The sequence below is a fragment of the Lepidothrix coronata genome, unplaced genomic scaffold, assembly GCF_001604755.1.
Source record: "Lepidothrix coronata isolate B3197 unplaced genomic scaffold, Lepidothrix_coronata-1.0 Scaffold184, whole genome shotgun sequence".
NCBI classification, from domain to species: domain Eukaryota; kingdom Metazoa; phylum Chordata; class Aves; order Passeriformes; family Pipridae; genus Lepidothrix; species Lepidothrix coronata.
The window spans coordinates 936,543-957,899 of record NW_016690364.1 but is presented as its reverse complement, the minus strand read 5'-3'; the positions used below and the strand labels follow the sequence as shown (position 1 = coordinate 957,899).

Here is a 21,357-nt window from a genome sequence, read left to right as displayed (position 1 = left end):
AATGAAATGAGTCTTACAATTTGTCTCTGGCAACATGAAATGACAGAGCCGGAATGTTCTTATATCTCCAAGGCTTAATTGTTTGTTTAGTGTTACGTTTGACTAAAATAGTCATGATTAAATTGTTTGGAGTTTTGGTTGGGATCTGGTTCCAAACAAACCCATGATATTTATACAAACTGACCTACTCTGGAAATCTCATAAAACCATCTGCCTTATAAGATTTCCAGTACCTAATTTTTCGTGCCTGAATACTTGACTCTGCGAGTGTTTTCTGGGAATTTGACTGAAAAGAGATTTAGTGAAAAATTGGAAAAATAGCACTGGAACTCTCGGTGAGACAGAGTCATTCACAGTGATAGTGATACAAAAAATAATGTTTTACCTATCCATCTTAGAATTTTACTTCTTTTAGTAGCAAACAAGATCTGCTTAATTTCAAAAGCAAAAATTCTGTATTCTGCTTCTTTAAAGTGCTCATTGTATTTTGATTTCTAGTGTAATCAAGAGGCTATCTCTAAGCAGAGCACTGCCTTGCACTGTAGAGTTTTAAAAAACCAACTATGTAAATTGAACATAGAAGAGAAACATCCCTCTGTGTTGGGCTGAGAGTCTTGTATCAGCTTTGCCGACAGAGTAATCACTACAGTGGTTGGCTTACGGAGTATTATCATAATTTGTGGCTTCCTTTAAATAACGAAATTGGTCTTATTTTATTTCTGCCATCACATTTTGTGTTCATCTTATGGGGAGGTAAGAAAAGTCAGAATATTGTAAAAGATAATGTAGGTAGAGTTTCAAGAAGGCAGACATTAAACATTCAATGTTGCTGCACAAACACATATCGAGAGAGGCAGTCTTGGCAAATGTAGCCTCTTTATTCCTTTGCTGTAGTGGGTTCAATTTCTTGTTTTGGGTCGTTTGGTTTTGTGGTTGTTGTTGGTTTTGGGTTTGTTTTTTTTTCGTCCTTATTGCATGAATTAACTATTCTGAGTGGAACAGTATCCCTCACTTGCTTATGACACCTTTACTAGACAACACTAGTTGTCTAGTAAAAACAGAGGAGGTAAAATTTCTCTACAGTCCCCAGGGTAGCTTGATGGGAGGTATCCTTTAATAAGTGAAGCATTGCCTGTTAGGGGGAGAGGCATAGGTACTAATTTTTATGGAGCTTAACAAAAGAGCTCTAATGTTTTATAGAGTGCTAGCTGGAAAAGAAATGAAGTGAACTCTGCGATCTTTTGATTAGCATTTGTTGTAAATAGAAATACAAGAGTTATTCAACAAACACTGTTCTGATAAAATGTACCCTTTTCATATCCCTCACCATATCCCAAAACAAATAAAGAATCAACAGTAAATATTAAATTGTGATTGTTAAGTCTTTGTACCTGCTGAGAATCCAGAATAAAATAAATTCTTACCACATGTAACTGAGTGCACCACCTCCCAGCTGAAACATCTAACTAGTATTCACAATTGTGAATAGCATTCCTAGGACTGTTCCAAAGTTACTTTGGTATTAGCTGTTATTGATGTTGACTGTTACTTTGATATTAGCTATTAGGGCCCTGCAGTATGCAATCAGTTTTTCATATTCTTACCTTACAGAGATAATGGGAAGTGTTCTGTCTGAGAAACATGTACTATACTCTCCCTTCCGTGTGACAGTGACTCTGCTCTATTTCAGCCTGCCTTCTGTCGTAATGGGAGGGATCTATGGAGATGTCTCACTAAGTATTTGCAGTTCAGGAGAAAGTTTTGTGGCTTCTGACACACACAGCAGGCCAGTTGCACACCTTTTGTGCATGTATGTCACTGCCACAAGGGGATAAATACGTGTGAGTGATGACTGGATGTCATTGATTTCTCATGTCTTCAGTTATATGTGTTGAGTGTTTGACAGTGCACTTTTTTATGAAATGAAGGTCTGAAAAAGGGAGAAATTAAAATTATAACAAAATTCAATTGGTAAAATGTTCTCAGTCAGGCTTTGAAGCTGCATTTTATTCAGCTGTTTGTTGCTCTGGTTTAACAATAAATTGTTGTTCTTTTATGACAAAACTTGGCATTTCCGGGTTTGTACTCCATAAACAAATGATTGCATTTCCCCAAAAGTGCATGTTGTATACAATTTGGATATTTTTGATAGTCAAACGATCATGACTTGCAAATTGTTAAATGGAACTTCATTTTTGTTTCTTTTTATTGAAATGGTTGAGGAAATTCTGTCATCGCAGTCAGTGTTTTTAGCATGCACTATGGCAAGTTTTCACTGAAATAATTATATGCTTGATGAAGTTTTTGCAGGCTTGGAAATCTTGAAGTTGAGAGACAATTTCTTCTGTGCTATATGTTTCTCTTTCTAATGACATAGTTTGTCATAACTGTGAAAATCTTGTCAGTTTTTTTAGTAGTTTCGAATTTTAGTGAAAGATTTCTTCTTGTTGTGCAAGTGTGGTTGGTATTTTAATTCATGCTAGGGTGAAGGAATTTGCAGGTATGGAGGCAGCAATCAAAAACAGAACATTTTTTTCCTTAGAAACAAGTGGGAACAGCCACTTAAAATCCTATTCATTGTGAACAAGTTTTTAATGGTTTTTTTTGTCGTTTCTGATACAGGTATTCATTTAGCCTGTTCAATAACTGAAATGAATCAGTATACTCTTTTTTTCCCATCACATAAAATCACTTTATTTCTATCCCATTGAACTAAAACAGGTAGGAAAATGTACAGATGAAGAAGAAAACAAATGAAAATTCTTCTTTCCGGCACAGTGGGAAGAAGGTGGCTATTTCCACTTGAGATTAACATTTTGGTCATAGATCTATCTATACTTATTCCAAATTCCTTACCAAAAAAGTGTACAAGATCCAACAAGATGCATTTATGTTGAAGACTGGATTTGCTTATTACCTCTATATCCTTTGCCTTTGACGGGGAGTTCAAGCAAGCTTTTCCTATCTGTTAATGTCTGAGTGACCACTCATGAATGGATTAAGAGGACAAAGGAGAAGAAATTTTCCTTATTTTAATGTTGCCAATAGTTTCTTGTTAAAAATGTTCTTTGCCAGCTTAACTGATAAGTAGATCTATTGTTTGACATATGAAATTTGCATAGATCACAGCCCACAGAAGTAAGGAGCAGATTATTCCTTAGTAAGAATTCATAAGAGAGAGGTTATTCACTATTTCTCTTTTTTTTGTCTTTTTTTTTTCCTTTTCTTTTGAACTTTTTAGATTATACTATTCTTGCTTTGAACACAAAGTAGTACAGCTAATGAAGAGTTACATGAGCCAACATAAATACTGGTTTTGTAACTTGGCGAAGTACCTGAATGAACTGAATTGTAGCAACTAAAACACGAGAATCTATATTTTTGGTGCCAAGAAAAAAAATTGATAGTTATAAGATAAAATATATAAACAGAGCAAATCATTGTGTATGCAAATATTTTCCATACTTGCCTTGTCTTATGTTGTGTTTTAATAATGAAATAGGAATTTCCTTGTATTCAACATGTTTCACATGTACTGTATTCTGAAAGTGCTCTTCTGTAAATTTGGCAAAGACGGCTTTGTGCATTGACTACATTATATTTGGTCCACCAAGTAATTTTATTCTGGACCTTTGATACCTTTCCAGTTGATTAAAGAACTTTTTTTGGTTGGTTTTTTTTTCCTTAAGTTCGTTTCCTTCGTCCCCATACATTTGCCTATATAATATCTGGAATAAATCTCACAATCTTAAGTTGCAAGCCTTAAATTGCTATTAAAGTGTGGCAAAATACAGTTGGGTGGAATTCATTCTTTTTCAGATGATGTAAATGTGAAATGGATATGGGCAATGTATATGTATTATTTATGTTATGTGTAACAATCTTCGGTAATATTTGGATTAGAAAGTTGCCAAGTGTCTCTGAGATTTGTTTTTACAAAACCAGAAATCTCCAATCCATTCTGGTAGTGATTCAGTATGTGTATTGAAAATGAGACTATAGTAGGCTGGGGAGTTCTTGTGCTGAAGCTCTCACCATTTCCATTGCATTCTTATATTGGTTAGCATTGCAGTCATACTTTTTCAGGGTGGTGCTGCTTGATAGAATTGGGCAATTTCTGCAGAAATGTTTTTTAATTTCGTAGTCTGTTAGCATTTATCACACTACTGACTTAAACTGCTAAAATTAATGTCTTGGTTTATTTTCTTGTTTGAAGTGTGGGCAATGCATAATGGGATCACTGAATGAGGAATGTGTTATACAAATATCAACTATTACTGGTATTCTCTTGAGAATGTTTTGGACTAGTTTTGAGGGAACACCTTTCACTGAGTCGATGTAGAAGATTCTGAGAAGTCGGTTGAGTAGTAGACACATGATTCTATTGACTAGTTCTGGCATATCTCAGAATCACGGGAACTGCTTGCAAAATGAGGTTGCAGTTTGTGGTTAGAACCTCATTCACAGGGTTGTTTGTGAAGAGGAGACTGTTCTTTTGCCCTTATAATGTCCTGGTCTGTATGATGGGATGTATATATGTGAAATATATGCTGGCTTTGATGATATTTGAAAACCAAAAAGGGCCAGAAAGAACAAGAACAATGGAACAGTGGTGGGTAGAAGTTATTTTATTAATTCTTCACAAAAATGGTTGTTGTTTCTTTGTGTAGATTTTTCTTTTTTTTTTTTTCCTCAACCAGATTCTATACAGTTCGCTACAGAGAAAAGGGTAAAGACAAAAAATGGGTTTTTCAGCTCTGCCCAGTTACAGAGACTGTGATTGACAATTTGAAGCCAAACACACAGTATGAATTTGGAGTTAAAGACAACGTAGAGGATAGTATTTGGAGCAAGACTTTCAATCATAAGACAGTTCTCTCTAGTAAGTATTTGACAATAATTAATCATATAGCTACTCAGTTTGACAGTATTTTTCCTCTATTGTGGTATTAGTTAGAGTAAGGCTACTGATCAGGTTTCTATTGTTTAAATGCTATCCTTTATGCCCCTAACAAATTATTTTAGGAATTGGTGAAAGTAGAAACGTTTTGTCTTTGAAAAACTGCCACCTACTTTCTGAAAGGTGTTCTCTTGTCATTGCAAACAGAGGATCTGCTTCAGGCTGGTGGAACTCTAACAGTGATTATTTCAGATACATGTAAAGTGTTGAGTATGTGTATTTATACTTCTGACTGTATTCTAAGGTTTTTCCTTAGGCCGTGAATAATAAGATGATCAACTAATCAAGAAATCCATCAACCATCATCCAACTAATCCATTTAATTTCTTCCATCAACTAATTTGAGTTGATGGAAATTATTATCCTTGTTAAAATCTCCTTTTATACCTGCATTTATGTTGAAGGTGGTAAAAAGCTAGACAGGGCCTGTCTTATCCAGCATGCATCACAATGGGCCCTTTCTGACTCTGCTAGAAAATTAAATTTGAAGCTAATTTTTAGTCATGGAATTTCATGAACTGTGTTTGAAGCATGCACTGTCATGTATGCTTTCATTTGTGTTTTCACAGAGGCAATGTATTACATCTCTGGCTGTTCTGTCAGTCATATTTGAAGGTTTTACTCTAAAGTCCCAAGACAATGTAGGCAAAGGGATGTCAAATTAACCCTTGAAAAACACATGTACTGTTCAGAGAATCACTTATATCATTAGAGGAAATGGGCATCAGCAGTCTTCCTCTTTCTAATGAGAGGAAGAGAGCACTTAACAGATATTGTCCAATTTAATTTATTTTCCGCAAGCACGGTATTTCTTACCTGTGGTGTTGGTCAGAAGATGCTGCAAACTCCTATGCTTAGTATTTTTAGCTTGACTCAAACTGTAAAGAACAGGCATTCTCATAAGAGAGCCTTATTCATATGAGATTTCCAGCTGAAATTTGATTTGGACCTCAGTTACATAGCTTGATATACTTGAGGATGAGGGAAGGGAGCATTATGGTGCCTACTAACATTGCAAAAGCCTTCATACTCCCTAATAAAGAACTTTGCTGGCTTTCACTATAAAGTACAAAGCTTTAACTTTGAAGTACCTCCCCAGTGTCCATAGAGTCGTTTCAATATGCCATTGTTATACCATAAGCTTATAGTGGAGAATGGTGGTAGCCTTTTCCCATACCTGCTTTAAAAAAGAAACTGCTTCTCAGCACTAAAAATGTCTTACTAAATTGCTGCTTTTTCTGTATTTCAAACATCTTAAAGTTATCCATAGAGTGAGTACTGAAATATATTTAAGTACTTAAAATAGGAGGAATTGAAGAGTGCATAGTGTTTGCAGTTTAATACTGTGTTTGAGAGCAGCAAAAGCATTCACTGGTATCACCAAATTTCCTACTTGTATATATCCTACTTCTAAATGCTGTTTCTTATAGTCATTTTACATTTTTAATAGGCCAGGAGAATTGTTCTTCTAGGTTTGTGGAGACAGATTGACTTTGGTTGAAAGATACTTTCTTGTAAGAGTTCATATTCTATGTAGAAGAGATTCCTTTTTCCTGGAATGTAAACTTGTGTATTCAGTGGATGCTTCTGCAGCACCTAAATCCAGGGAGCTTGTGATTACCCTGCATGTCTGCATTCTGGTCTACTGATAAAGTGTCTTCTACTCAGAAAGTTGTCGGCGTGTTTCAGATTCAAGCCTTTCATGTCTTAGTAGATAGATACATAAAATATGGACAGTGAACAGAGAGTATATATTTGTTATAAATTTACAACCAACTGTGTGCATAGGAGTTTACCAATCAGCACAAATGGCCACTTCTTTTCTCTTTCAGTTTCCTGTCTTGTAGTAACTCAATGTCTTCTCATATAGGAGAACCTCAACCAAACATCCTTCACTGTAAATTTTCTTTCCTCACTGAAGAAATATATAAATGACCATAAACTGAAACTTCTTTTACATATTATTGTATGTGTTGAATCCACGGGCCAAATGTTGGGAGGAATTGGTAGGCAAATCTGTTTTTAATTTATGATTTGAGAAGACATAAAAGACATGGCAAATATTCAGTATTTGTTTAACCAAAATTTTTCAACAGAGATGAAAGTAGCTCATTTTTTACCATTTTAACATGACTTTCTCATGACATCAGTGTGAAACTTCTGTCAGTTTTCCCTTGTCTTTAGTCCAGTAGTAGGTCCTGTTCTTTAAAACTACCAAGCACTTTGAAAGATTTTTTCCAGCTCAAATGTATCTTAATTGATATTTCTTTAGAGTTGAATTTTTTTTCTGTTGCTCATCTGTTTTGGATGCAATTGTGAACAAATATGACAATATGTAGCTTTACTCTTGTTTGCACACCTATTGTTACAGAGGGAGCAGAAAAGTGTAAATGTGGAAGATACAGACAAAATTTGAAGCATTATGCTGGATTAGAAGAGGTGCTTAGCAGGACTGTTTTTCATCTGTACTTAACAGCTGCATCACAAGAAGCTTTTAATACTAAGAAACTAAGAGGAAAAGCCTAAGAGAAAACTTTCAGAGTTTAAATCTGTGGGTTACTTTGTTCATATGTTGAGATAAATGGAATCGTGTCAGACCCAAAGAAAAGTGATATATCTGCTCTCTATTGCCAGTGCTAAATGTGTAATTTTTTTAGAAGAGCATACTTAAAAGCATACTTGATATTGGAGATCTTAAAACAAGCTACTTTGAGTCAGTCCTAGTACCAACCTGACTGATGGGATGCAGAAAACTTTGCAGACTCTTTCAAGTTTGTTCATTGCAAATTAGTCTTGTGGTTATATTAATTTTATTAAGGAATCCCCTTAAGCATCTCTGGCTTACTAAGGAGTAGTAAGTCTCAAAGACCACTTCAGCTCTCTTGTAGAACAAGAAGATTACATTTGATTTCCTTATTGTCAAAATGCAAAGAGAAGGCTTTGCAGATGTATTAATTGATCTGAAGAAACAGAACAAAATAAAATTGTTCCATGGTGTGTTTTTATACAAGCTTGTAGTTAAGCCCCCTAACTTTCCTAGCTATTGAAAAAGGTGAATAAACTTGGGTTATTTTGCTTTGGACAAAAAAAATGTAATTATGTGTATTTATTTATCTTTCTGTCAAAACAGATAAAAAAGTAAATGGGCAATTCCAGAATATGTACAAGTTGGTACCCAATTCCCAAACACAGGTATGCAAAACAATCTTATTTTTTATACCGGATCTGTGATTTGTATGATCAAAAATTTTTTTCTTCTCTGTTAAATTAAGAAATACATTATCAAGGCCACAAATTGTCAATATAAAAAGCCAATCTGTTAAATCTAAGACCTGATAACTGTATGGAGAAGTGTTTATATGTGTGGATTGACAAAATGATTAAGAATGGTAGCTGAGATGATTATTTGTTAATAATGATATACTTATTCCAAATTAACAAAGATAAAGCTGATGGTTCCTGTGTGTGGATTCTAAACTTAAAATTTACTTATCCCTTTGTAGTAGTCAGGTTTGTTAACCTGTGATATTTGTTATGGTCAGTAAATGTTGTGATAATCTGGTGCTGTGGTTTTATAGAGTAATCTTGTATTTACTCAGATCTTCTAAAACATTATTCATCCTTTTAAATTCACTGGTAGTTCCCATGTGTGAGGCAAATGTTTGCAGAACCAGAGGAAGCTGGGAAGCACAATTTAATTTGCCTATCAAGATTGCTAGACAGTTCATTAAATCCTTGCATGAGGCAAGGTAGAATTTATCTGTTTCATCAAAACATTTGATGATTTTTATACATAAGTAAATAAAAAATCTGACATTTGACATAAGTGCTAGCCAGCAAGCTTGAATGGATTCATATGTTCATGGATTCACATACATGGATACTTTTTACTTCCAAAAGCTGAAGGAGAAATGAAGGCTCTCTAGACTGAACCTGTTACTAGACTATTTTAATACAGTGAAAAATAAACATTTTTTTCATGACTTTTGAGCATTACCTGTTCTACTATAAGATTAAATGGTTTCTTCATATTAATTTCTTAATTTTTCATCAAAGGGCACGTTTCAGCATCTAATCTTCTGGAGGTTGTTTTGTTTTGTTTTGTTTTAAGGTACTATCCCTGAGGTAGACTATGGGATAACTTCCCAAGAAAAGCTGAAGAAACCCTTCTTACTTCAGATATGTTAAAGGGTGAAGTCATGAGTGTTAATTATTATAAGGGAACAAACCATTCTTCACAATTCTCTTCTGTCTCAGATTTTCCAAGAGTTTTCATGGTAGGAAATGTTAATGTATGGTTTCTCATTGTCTGTTCTTCATATTTTACAATATTGTAAATGGTCTGTAATTATCAGATCTGGAATTCCTTCAGGATTCAAAACACAATTCATTACACAGTTTCTTCTATGAATAATTAGGGATGAATAGAATCATAGAATTATTAATGTTGGAAAACACCTTTAAGATCCTCAAGTCCAACTGTCTACCCAGCACTACCACCATGTTTACTACTAAACCATGCCCTCAAGTGCCATATCCAGACATTTTTTGAACACTTTTGGTGGTGGTAACTCCACCACTTCACCATGTAGTCTGATCCAATGCTTTACACCCCTTTCTGTGAAAAAGAATTTCCCTAATGTCTAATCTAAACCTCCCTGATGCAACTTGAGGCCATTTACATTCATTTAGGACAATAATACTTTAATTACTGCATTATATAGAGAGTTAGAGCAGTATAATGTTTAGGTTATTGGAAATATAGTCATGTCTTACATTCAAGAGAAAATGAGTAATATAGATGCAGATGGTTAGATATTCAGGAAGGTGACATCTCATTATGTCGATGGAAGTCAACTTTACTGTTCTTCCAATTTGTCCCATGGGGGTCTTTAAAGTTACACAGGACAGCCCAAGACCAGGTAATTGAATTTGGCATATGGAGTGCAAGCTGAGTTCCTTTGCTCCTCTTAGCAAACCCTACGTGCCAGGACCCTGACTGTTATGCTGCTTCTGTGGAAGCAGCGATTCTATTTATGCAGAAGTCCTGAGAAAGTGAGCTGAAACAGTTTTCCAAATATTTGCACAGCTTAAGCAAGAACGGAGGACTAGAGCCAACATCCAGTCTTTTCAGTCGGTTTCACAGGGCTTAGCTCCAGAGCAGAACTGCTTTATCACCCTCCACAGGAATATCACGAAAACATTCCACAGATTATTCTGAAAAGTCTTCTATCGTTCTCACTGTAGCGGTGGAAAAAACCATAAAACTAAGGCCGGGAAGCAGAGAGTGGCCTGCTCTTTAGTGTGCATTATTACCTCAGTTTCCACAGCATTAGGTGGGGTATGTTTCAGTGGTGAAAAGCCAGAACGAGTGTTATTTAGTGCCTTATTTTGCTCCAAAGACACAACTGACTCATATCAGCATGGTCCTAACTCTTCTCTGTGAGGACATTTTTAAAGGCTGTTTGTTAAAGTAACATTACTGATTTATCTAGTCATTCTGCCCTTTCAACATTGGTCACACATCAGCTTGTGTTTCTTTTGGCAGTTTCATTCTTTAAGTTTGTCCAAGCTCCTAGGGCTGTGTGAGCTACAATTAATGAGAGAGCAGAAGAAAAGGAGAGTTCTAGAGGTGGTCATTCTTCTTCCCTCCATAAACAATGGGTGGTGGTAGGGCAGAGAGAACGCAGTAAAAATTTATTTCCTCCTCTGTCTGATTAGGTTCCTGTAGTTCCATAATATCAGTCTGAAAGGTGGCGTCCTCCTCAATTTTTCCAGCCAAAAAGGACTCTTAGCTTCTACCATTTGTTAAATTGCAGAAGAAAACATTCTCACTCTTCCAAAACTTATTCAATCCTTGTTGACCGTGATCCTTCCCTGAGGAGTCTCTTACGTGTATGCCAGTTAGTTTTGGCTTTTTGAAGTACTGGAATGTAACAGAGGAAGAAAGAACAAATGTCTCTTCAAACAATGTTGCCATGTGTCGCTTCACAAAAGGTTTGAGACTTGCAGTCCTTGACGCAATATGCCTTTTTTTATATGGTCAGAAGTTAAGATGTCTGACTTGTGGTATAATTTACATCTCTAATTTTCCTCAGAAATACCTTAGGAATATCTTATTTGCCATCTTCTTTCATGATGGCAACAATCATTTTAGTAACTAATGTTCCTAATACCAATATGCTTTATATTCCCTGCCTGAAAAATACGATTGATAGTGCCATTCCTACAGATGATGGGCTGATGTTTCCAAAATAGTTTGTCTAAGTAATAAATTTTACTAGACATAGAAATACCTAAAGTACTCACTTTTTGAAAACTGAGAAGAAAGCTTTGGTGATAGCTTTCAAGTGCAGCACTTACAGCTACATGCAGGTGAACTGTGTAACTACAACAGGTGGGGAACAAGGATTTCATGTCAAGGATTTGTTCCTGAGTGAAAAACTAAATTTTGAATGTATTTAAATGTCTTTGGCATTTTTATATTGCTGTCATTACAGTCACCCATTATTATTCAAAAAAGAAAGAATGCTCTTCTCAATACAAGAACCTTTTAGTGGTAACAATTATGATTGGAAGTTCTGCGGTGGAGTTACACAAGTTCTCACTACACCTTAAGAGCTGTTTATTTGATTGTAAGGTTTCTGATAAGAAATACAATAAAATTAGCACCTTCTTATGATAAATATATTTCATCCCATTTGCTAGTCACGTGAAGAGTAGGGCTACTTCAGAAGGTGCTCATCTGCAGTACAATTTTTTTACTAGACGACAAAATAGAAATGTAGAAATTGTTAAGAAAAAAGGAAAAACATAAGCAATAAAAAAGGAAGAGTCTCTTCCATCCTTCGTTAATGACAATGATTGAAACCTCCACTTAAATTAAGATCGTGTTCGGGCCAATGCAAAACTGGTATTAGGTAGCAGAAAGTAATGGTTTTCACAGAATAAGTAGCCTCCATCCATTTCCCTAAGGAATGGTTCATCTTACTTGTGGAGATTGGCCTTCTTCCAGCTTCTTAGACTTTGGTATGTGTTTAATGTGTACTCAACAATTGTTTTTAAAGCTTTTCAAAATTATTTAGAACAGAACAAAAATAGTTATTCTTAGGTAAATAATTAACATTTTATCATCGAATGCTGAATTTTTATAAAAGCATTCTTTCATATGAAGTAGACCAGATATCATAAAGTGCAAAATGAACATTATCTGATTCTGACTTTAGCGGTATACATTTAGCATGGAAAGGTGATTGTTTGAGTAATTTTCTTTCTTGTAACTCAAATATAACTGAAAAAAATTTCCTTTTAAAGTATTTAGCATTTTTATATTGCTGGCATTAGAGTTTACCTCATCTCATCTCTTGATCATATTATTAAGCTTTCAGAAGTTGTTCCTAATCCTTATGTATGGTTACAAATACTAATTTATAATTTTGATATCGGCTGGTTTCTTTCTTTTAATAAATGTGGTCTATTCACATGTTCCTTTTGTGCTATCAATATAATTGAAAGCATTCACACTTAGGCAGGAAGTAATCTGGGTCAAAGAGAAGTGAACAGCAGAGTAGTCCAAATATTTAGCAAGAAAAAATGTAAGAAGCTCAGGGGTGACTGACCACATATACTTTGGAAATAATTTCGCCAAATGAAATTACTCTGAGTTAATCTACTTTAAGCAGGCTATGCACCCAAGAGTGCTGATAGTTTAGAAATATGCACCTGGTTCTGGAATAGTTTTTGTTCTAAAAAGAGTATTCTTGGGAATATATTTGTGTCTTGTGACCAAATTTGTAATTGCATCTGTTTCAGATGTTTTGCTGTAGTTAAATTTCAACTTTTCTTAGCTTTCTGGACTACTCTCCAGTGAGTGCTCAAGAGATTCCTAAGAGAAAAAAGGATTGGGGATTCCTAAGCTGTCAAATACTGTGTTTTTATAAAGCAAAACATCTCAAGCTGAAAGAAGGAGATCAAAATGCAGTATTACCACACTAGCCTGTGGGAACTGAAGTGATAGTGTAACCATCACTGACTGGGGCCAGAGACATATCCAGTGTTAACTTGGGACAGGCGCGGTATTGGATTAGAGCCCTCTGTTTTTATTACTCAGAAAGTTCAATTACTATCATGGCAGTTATCCCAAGGCTTTTTTTTTTTTTTTCTCTTTTCTCAGCTTATATTGAGTGATAATAAGAGGTTGGTCCCAGTCACAATAATCAAACAAGGTAAGTTTGTATATTTTCTTTAATTTATTCTTATACTCCGCAAGAGTAACTTGAGATGAAAATGAATGTCAGGGTAATGAGATGGTCTGCAGCTGGCCCTATAATAACATAAGCATAGAATATCATTTTTCACCAAAATTAATATGTCACAGGAAGGAGATGCACAATGAAGAGACAATGTAGAGGAAACATAGTTTGCAGTTTCTTAAACTGAATGTGAATACAGAAAGGATGATTATGGTGTCCTCATCTGCAAATATTAAGTTGAGAGAAGGTTTTAAGAATGCTGAGGCTTGTTTCCGGTGTGGTTTTGTTTCTCATTTTGTTTTTTAAAATTAGCTTCACATGCCTGTGTTGTCTCCACAGTTATTCAAAATCGGACGCAGCCAAAAACACCAGACAGTTCTTCTCTCCCAGGAGCAATATTAGGTGACTATAAGAATTCTTATCGTTTTTGTTAACCCTTGGTTGAAAATTAGAACTTGGTTGAAATGCTTTTAATTTTCTTGACCTTGATAGTTTTTTCCTTGCATACCAAAGGGTGTTTTGCAGCTGGTTCAGACAGCATTTGTTACATTTTATGGTGGTACAGATGGTTCAGGAGTGTCGTAGCTTAAGTGAAATAGAATCATTTCATTGTCTTTGTATTTAAAAGAAAATAGTGTCATTGTTTAAGCCAAGTTCTTTTATACTTCAGGTGAAGTTCTGAGGCAAAGATCCTGTTGAGATGAGGGATTGTTCTTATCGATCTTTTAAGGCAGCATGATAACATACCATCTAGAGACACAAACCTGTGCTGATACATTAGACTATAGGGAACTTGCAATTAGAACTTGATGTTAGATCTAGGGCATAACCCTCCAAACTATTCAGTTTCATGTTTTATGTTCTTGAGAATACACAATATCAGCCTAGAACATGAAAACAGGAGAAAGTCTATCATACAGTGTTCAGTGTGGCGAACTACTGGTCTGCCTGAAGTAGACATGAAAGGCTCACTGCATCATGCACCTTGGGACCAATTTATTCCTGGATTCAGGAGGGTGTTTAGCCCTTTATATATGGAAATATTTTCTATACCTGCATAACTTTGCATTATTTTACTTTGTGTTTTAATATATTGATGAGAATCAAACATATACTTACTAATCCAGTTTGGCGTTGGGTCTTCTTGGCACACAAGACAGAATGTCTCAGCATTTGTGATGCTATGTACTGCAGGGTTGTATGTTCCAGTATTGAGGTGGTTTTAACTCTGATTAATCATGAAATAGTGATAGTGCAGTGAGTGGTGTAAAGGGGAAATAGCATCAAATGGGAGTGATAATTACAGAATAGAACCAACTCGTTTCCCAGATACTCAGATTAAACTCCCAGTGGCTTAGTAGTAGTTGCTCACATATCTTGAAGGGCAGACTGTGTATTTTCATCTCTTTTGGAATTAATGGCACACATCTTTCTCTGTAGTGCACCTTATTGTTCCAGGCCTCAATGAAAGTCAGCAGAAACTTCCTCCTCTCCTTACAATAGATGGCTTATCTCCAGCATCCAGGAAAAAACTGGGTAAGCAGAAATGAACTAAACTTCTATTTTTTGTGAACAGTATCAGAAGTGTAGTGATGTGAGATGATGTGTGCAAGCAGAAAAGTCCTTTATTCCTCTTCAACTTTTTTTTCTATTTTATATTTAATAATTAGCTTGGACTTATACGGATTCATAGAAATTTGCCTAATTTAAAACAGGTGGACAGGTTTTTTAAGGTACTTCAAGGAGAAATTCTTATTTATTATCTGTAATGAAATCCATTTAAAATGGCAGCCAGAAATTAGAACTCTTCAGTACAGGTTTCATGAGTGTCTTGTGAACACGCCTGAAACCCAGAGGAAAAGCGTTAACTGAGGTTTTCATTTAGCATTATCATCCTTGAATAGCATAATTGTGGAAAATAAAGCTATATTTAAAAACCTTGACAATCCCCAAGTACATCTTTCACAGATCCCTTGAGCAGAGTTCTGGAGCTGATGGCTTTTGGCTTGACTAGTCTTAATACTTAATTTGAACTTCAAACAACTGGATCAGATTTTTTCTTTTCTTATTTCTGCTTTGTTTAATTTACTCTGTCATTCCATTGCAGGCCATGGCACATTCTCAGCATGGCTTGCTTTGTAGGGGGGAAACAGCAGAGCTTGTTTCTGTTAAGATATTGATACATGCAAGGGTAGAGCTACCCAGTAGAATAATATTTTAATGTGTTTGAGTAAGAATATGTTTATATTGAGGTTGAATTCCTTAAAAATTAGTATTACCAGCATTTGACACACAAATATTTTTCACATCATCTGTGGCTACTGAAAATTCAAGCTAAGTGTAGAAACATACAGTATTTATATTACAGAGCATTAAGAGTTTTTAATCATGATAATAACATTAATCACACATTAACTTGATTACTAATATTTTCTTTGAATATCAAGCATGGAAAATGAACTCTTTATCGTTACTACCTTAGCATTAACATGTATATAATGTACAAGTAACAAACCCAGTAGAACATATTTTGACAAATCTATTTTTCGTAACTCTTACTTTTAGGAAACCATGTTTTAAGACCTCTGGTATCAGTTTTAAACTGCAGTATCTAGAACTTTTACGTTTGTTTTCATTTTCTACCAGTAAAATTATATCTTTCTGCAGAAAAATTATGCTTTTTTTATGGATAGGTCATAAGGTTCAGTAGTTTGCACAGTAAAAATTGCAGGATGTGACTATGAGCAAAAGATGAGGAAAAAGACAGAGGTAGGTTCACTTGTCCTAGAAATGTCCAACTTGCTCATCTGGCTGAGTGTAGAACTTGGACTTCTAAATCTGAGTACCCTATGTCTAAAATCTGTAGCTGGTGTGATGCCAGTTTGTAGCCACTCTTTATAGCAGGTTACACAAACATCTTTGAGAAAATAACCAGGGCAGACAAGTGATGCTTTGTTATGTTCTGCTTACCAAAGAACATGAAGTGCGTGGATATTCACACAAGGGACTCCTGAATTTCAAAGGACTGTAAACCAGAGAAGAGTCATTGTAAAATTCCAAGCAAAAATACTCTGAGAAATAATATAAATATATCAAGTAATTGACAAAAAGTTGTGTTGTATGTTGTCTAAATCTATACAGGTGTCTTTCAGTGGTGACTGAGAATGGTGTATGTCTAAAATAAAAAGCTGAAAAGCTTATGCTGTGTGTGAAGTCATGACTAATTCTGATTTGCTGACTTACTGAAACTATTTTAATTCTGTATTATTTAGAAAAATCAAAATAATGTATCACAAAATTAAAAAAAAAAAGAATTCTCAAAGTACTTTTTCTTTCTTTTAAGTTAGTAAAAAACCTTACAGTTTGGAGGTTTTTTGTCTGTTTTAATATTAGTAGTCCAGGAAAAAAAAAACCAAATTTTTAATTAAAATAAAAATTAATTAATTCAATTAATTAATTTTCCCTGTATCCACTACTGAAATTTCTTTATGTCTGTTGGAATAGAAGGCTACTGTCATACCACTGTAATTGTTAGAAGTAATATCAAGGAAAATAAGGACATGGCTAGTATGACAATTCCATTGCATTTGAAATTTTATTAGGCTGTTCTTGTATAGCACTTAGAACTATATTGCATCTTTTAATTTTGAAAAACATTTTTGCTGTCTAGCTCAAATGCTAGGAAAATGAAAAACACTGGAAACCATTTTGCACTGTGAAAGTAAAGATTCATAAGGCATTAAATCCTTTCTGTAAATTTTGTATTTAGAGTATTTTTTAATGAACAAAGAAAAACCAAAAATGCATGTGCTTAGCAACTAGATAGATGCTTGTACTGATTGTGCAGTGGAAGTTCATTGGTTCCTAAAGGTATTCAGCTTTCCACATTTATCCATGTTGGCTTACCTTGTCAGACTGAAGTGGGACAGAAATAGATCTGTGGTAGAAGAGAGTAGATACATGTTTGCAGTTACTCTCTAATGTTTTTGTCCTTTTAGCTCAGAATGAAACTGGAATATGGCCTGCTGAATCCAAAACACCAGAAGTTCAAGAAATCTCCCCACAGTCCCTTCCAGGTAATGAAAATTCTACTCTTAGAAACTCTGTGTAATATATTTGCCAAATATATAAACTAAAATTAAATCCATCTTTGTGTTTCTCAATCTGCAGTTAAAGTCAGTAGTTGGAAAACAGGAGGATAGTGTAGCTGAATTGGTAACACTGAGTTATTGAATTGGACAAAAATCTGAATCTTAATTTGGAGGAAAGTTTCAGATGATACAATCATCAGGTTTATAAAACCCCTTAGAATTAAAATTGTGGGGTGCTGGATATCTTGAAATTGTGAAGAATGACAAAAAGGGTTTTCTTGTGATACACCTTGACATACTGATTTTAATGAAATGTGGCACCTGGGAAGGAGAGAATTGGTTCATTCTATTTCCTTTCCTTTGTGTTCTGTAATTATGTTTATGTAGTAATTCTAACCATAAAGATTGTCATCTCAAGACTTAGCACAGAATTGTATGTTTATGAAGTTGGATGATGTGTTGTATTATACATGGTAATTATTGGCAAGTGCTGTCTATTTTTTGTAAGAATTTAGTATCCATTTATTACAATTAAACACATTCTTATTGCCGTCACACTAATAGTTATTCACTAAAATTTTTAGAATAATTTTCATCTTCCATTTCATACTTCCTTTGTCATTTTGTTTCCATGTCCTTTTTTCCCATGACCATTCCTTTCAGTCATTATTTGTTGTTCTCAGCACCAGTGCCTCATATTAAAATAAGAGTGTGTCACACTACTTACATTAAAGAATGTATTAATTAAGATTACAGTATTTCAGTTAAAGAGAAAAAAAAAAAGTCAGAGAAAAAAAAAGAGGGAAATGAAAGTGAATCCTCTAAAAGAAAGACGTTATTTGAGTATAATTCTGTCTTGCTGTGGCATATGGAAAAATAACTTGAATACTTAAGCATTTGAGCCAGGCTTTCATGAGTAATTTAAGCAAGAGATCTGAGCCCCAGCCTGTTACAAAGGTTACATTTGAGAGACACTCTAATATATAAGCATAATTAATTGAGTTTAGCAATAGGATCTACTTAATTATATTTCATTCAGATGTCACTGTTTGAAAATCATACTGGATTCTTTGAGTAAGGCATAGTAATTGTTTGCTGTGGAAGGTTTAAGGACTGGTGCCAGAAGTGGCAACAGAACACTGATTTGAAAGGAGCTCTGTGCTGTAGCAGCTGTTGTGTCATCAGCTATGCTAGAAAGAAAAAATGGAGCTTGAAGTATTTCAGCAAGCAGGATGTCTGAAGGCTGTTCTTGCATTGCACTGTGTCTTTATCAAAGGGTGTGTTTTGTCATGTGATACAGTTTAGTAATTTTTTTTAATGTATTTGTCAACCAGGCATCCCACCATTTTCTTAATTTCAAGCCTCCCCTCCCTTGGCATGCACTTCCATGGAAAGACTGTTAGTAAGCTCTTTCATTTCTTGTTTTTGCCAGGCTTGTTATGATATTTTCCACTCAGGATTAATGTATTCTTAACACAGCAGCACAAATTCATAGTGCTTTTTTTTCTTCAGCCATTGAAATGTTGTCTAATACATCTCAAACCACTGCAACATTTTTTCTTCCCATTTAATGGAGTGTGAGTCTTTTTATTAAATTCATGGGGAAATTGGAGCCTACCAACACTCAGAATTATGAGCACATTTGCCAGGGACATGGAAGAACTAGTTTTAAAAAAAACCCACCTAGTTATTTCTTTATGTAAGGGGTTCTACTAGAAATTTAGCAAATTCTATTTCTGAAATAGGGAACGGGTTAGAAATAAAAAGTACCACCTGTGAATCCATTCACTAGGGTTGATGTTTAGTTAACTCCTTTGTTGTCATGTTTCCCAAGTTCTGTTCCTCCTGTGCTCCTTCTGGCCCCTTCTTCCAGCCCCTGAAGACTTCCCCTTATGCTCATGTGGTATACCAGGAGTGAGAGTATTACTTTCATCAGAATATTTTAATTGCTGTTGTGGAGTAAGAGAGGGTTAAGAGAAGTTAGAGGAAATACAGTTTAAGAAACATTGTTGAAGTGCATTCTTTCTGTACTCTATGCTGTCATATTAAGGTAACTTACCTTTCTTGGTTGTGTTAACACTTTACTTTGTAGATACACTTGAACCAGTACAGTAAGCCTCGTTTACCTGGTGCCCTGGAAAAGTCAGAGGCATTTTTCTTTTCTCTAACTTAGCTTTCAGAGCCTAAGTTCTCTACTTCCTGTATCTTTTTCCACAAAAATGTCTGCTCTTTTTTCATGTCATGACTACAATGTTCTGTGCAAAACTGAGGAGAACTTTGTTTCTTTTGTCTCAGTTCTAGGCATGCTTTATCTTATTCAGCTTGTTCAGATAATTTAGCTGACAAGACATGCTTCATATGAGCGCAAACCATCTGACCTCTAAAAATAAATCCAAAGCATCATAAATTCTGTATTTGCTTTCGGTGTGGAATTGTTTGGGCTTTTTTCATGATTACATCTCACCAATGAGAACTGTTAACTTCTGTAGTACTTCTGAGGTATGGGTTTGTTAGTTGTTGCTTCAGTGTCTCTTATGGGTGAATTTTCTCCGACAGGTTTCATAGAGATAAATTGCTTTAACTTCTCTGTAGAATGAATCCTCCTTTCACCGATGACAGTAACAGCACTGTAACTGATTTAGAAGCAGAATTGGGTCCTAATAAGGCAGCATCTGTAAAGATTTCAGATTTTGTGGCACTGAGAAGTACCATACTCCAAACCAGAAAATAGTATAATTGTTGTAGCCGTATTTAGAACATGGAAAACAGCACGTTTTTTCAGGAAATGAAATAAGAAGCTTATAAAACTCCATGATCCGTTCTTCTTGGAAGATTAGTTGATTATGGATTATGGATTATGATTCCAAATTGAATTTGGAAATTCAGTAGATTATGGAAAAAGCATGGAGACCATGGTAGAAAACCAAAAGTAACTGTCTTCTATTGTGTCTCAAAAGAAAGTGATCTTTTATTAAACTGAATGAATACTAAAACCAATGCTGTGTTGATGCTGATCACCGATATTAATGATCTCTTCTAATTACCAACATGTACTAACTACTGTGCAGTTTGCTCTGTGGAAGGAAACAATGCTCTTGTCACATTCAAGGCTGAGCCCATGCCATTCTGTGTTCCATATCCATAAGCTTTGTCATTTGTGATCTGAGATGACCAGTTGTGTGTACTGTATCACTGACTAAACGCCCGTGGGATCTCCAGCAAGATGAAAGTGATCTTGACTTACTTACCATTGGAATCAATTGTTATGTGAAACTCTGGAAGAGTACAGTTATGCACTAATATATTAAAACATGACCAGTGGTTCAGTTTAGGTACATTTAATGGCTGTTTAATAAACTGCCCATGCTTTACTCTGAAAATGTAGAATTAGAAGAATGAATGGAAATCAAAATCCATTATATTACTACTAGAAAAATGAAAGAGATGAGGTATTATAGGTGAATATTTGTTTATTCTTTTCCTGATAATTTTTATTTTAGGAGGATTAACAAAACATCAGAATAACGGGGGAAATCTTTGTGGTTCTCATTTTCCTTTGTTTATATGAAACTGTAACAAAATAAGTCCAAAAAATCATACAGACACAACTGAAAACAAAATTAAATATTAATCATGATAGAATCAAGCAACTGTAGAAATTACTTTAATCAGGTGACATAAAATGGTGCAAGGAAAGCAGCGGGCTTTGGGCAGTAGATAAAGAGAAGGGTAGAGAGATTCTAAATTAAATGAAGCTTCTTTCTTCTAGCTCAGGCTGAGAAAACACATGGACCTGAAGAATTTAAATCAACGCCTAAACCCAAATTGGTGCAAACTCAAAACATACCGGGTAACTAATTTTCCTGCTTTTTACCTTCTTTTTTCACTAGATGCTTTTTTCACCTCCAGCAGAACTTTCCTACTACTTGCTGCATCCCCTTTCTATTGGCTCCAAAGGAAGTACTAATTAAAAAATTCTGGTTCCTTTTGTGTTTCCAGTGATTCACACTGGAATGAAATATAAAGCAGGATACGTCTAGCTCTGGCTGAACTG

General features: G+C 34.9%; 1 protein-coding gene across 3 annotated transcripts in view; it reads left to right on the top strand.

Annotated features, from left to right (window-relative positions):
- The window catches only part of ABI3BP (ABI family member 3 binding protein), a 142,415-nt gene that overhangs the window by 37,023 nt on the left and 84,035 nt on the right, over positions 1-21,357 (top strand). For all 3 annotated transcript variants that reach the window (XM_017830841.1, XM_017830843.1, XM_017830842.1), the window contains exons 5-11: positions 4,701-4,882; positions 8,091-8,152; positions 13,134-13,185; positions 13,552-13,614; positions 14,653-14,748; positions 17,211-17,288; positions 21,073-21,153. In XM_017830841.1, the coding sequence (XP_017686330.1) occupies positions 4,701-4,882; positions 8,091-8,152; positions 13,134-13,185; positions 13,552-13,614; positions 14,653-14,748; positions 17,211-17,288; positions 21,073-21,153 (614 nt within the window). The remainder of the gene's footprint in view (positions 1-4,700; positions 4,883-8,090; positions 8,153-13,133; positions 13,186-13,551; positions 13,615-14,652; positions 14,749-17,210; positions 17,289-21,072; positions 21,154-21,357) is intronic.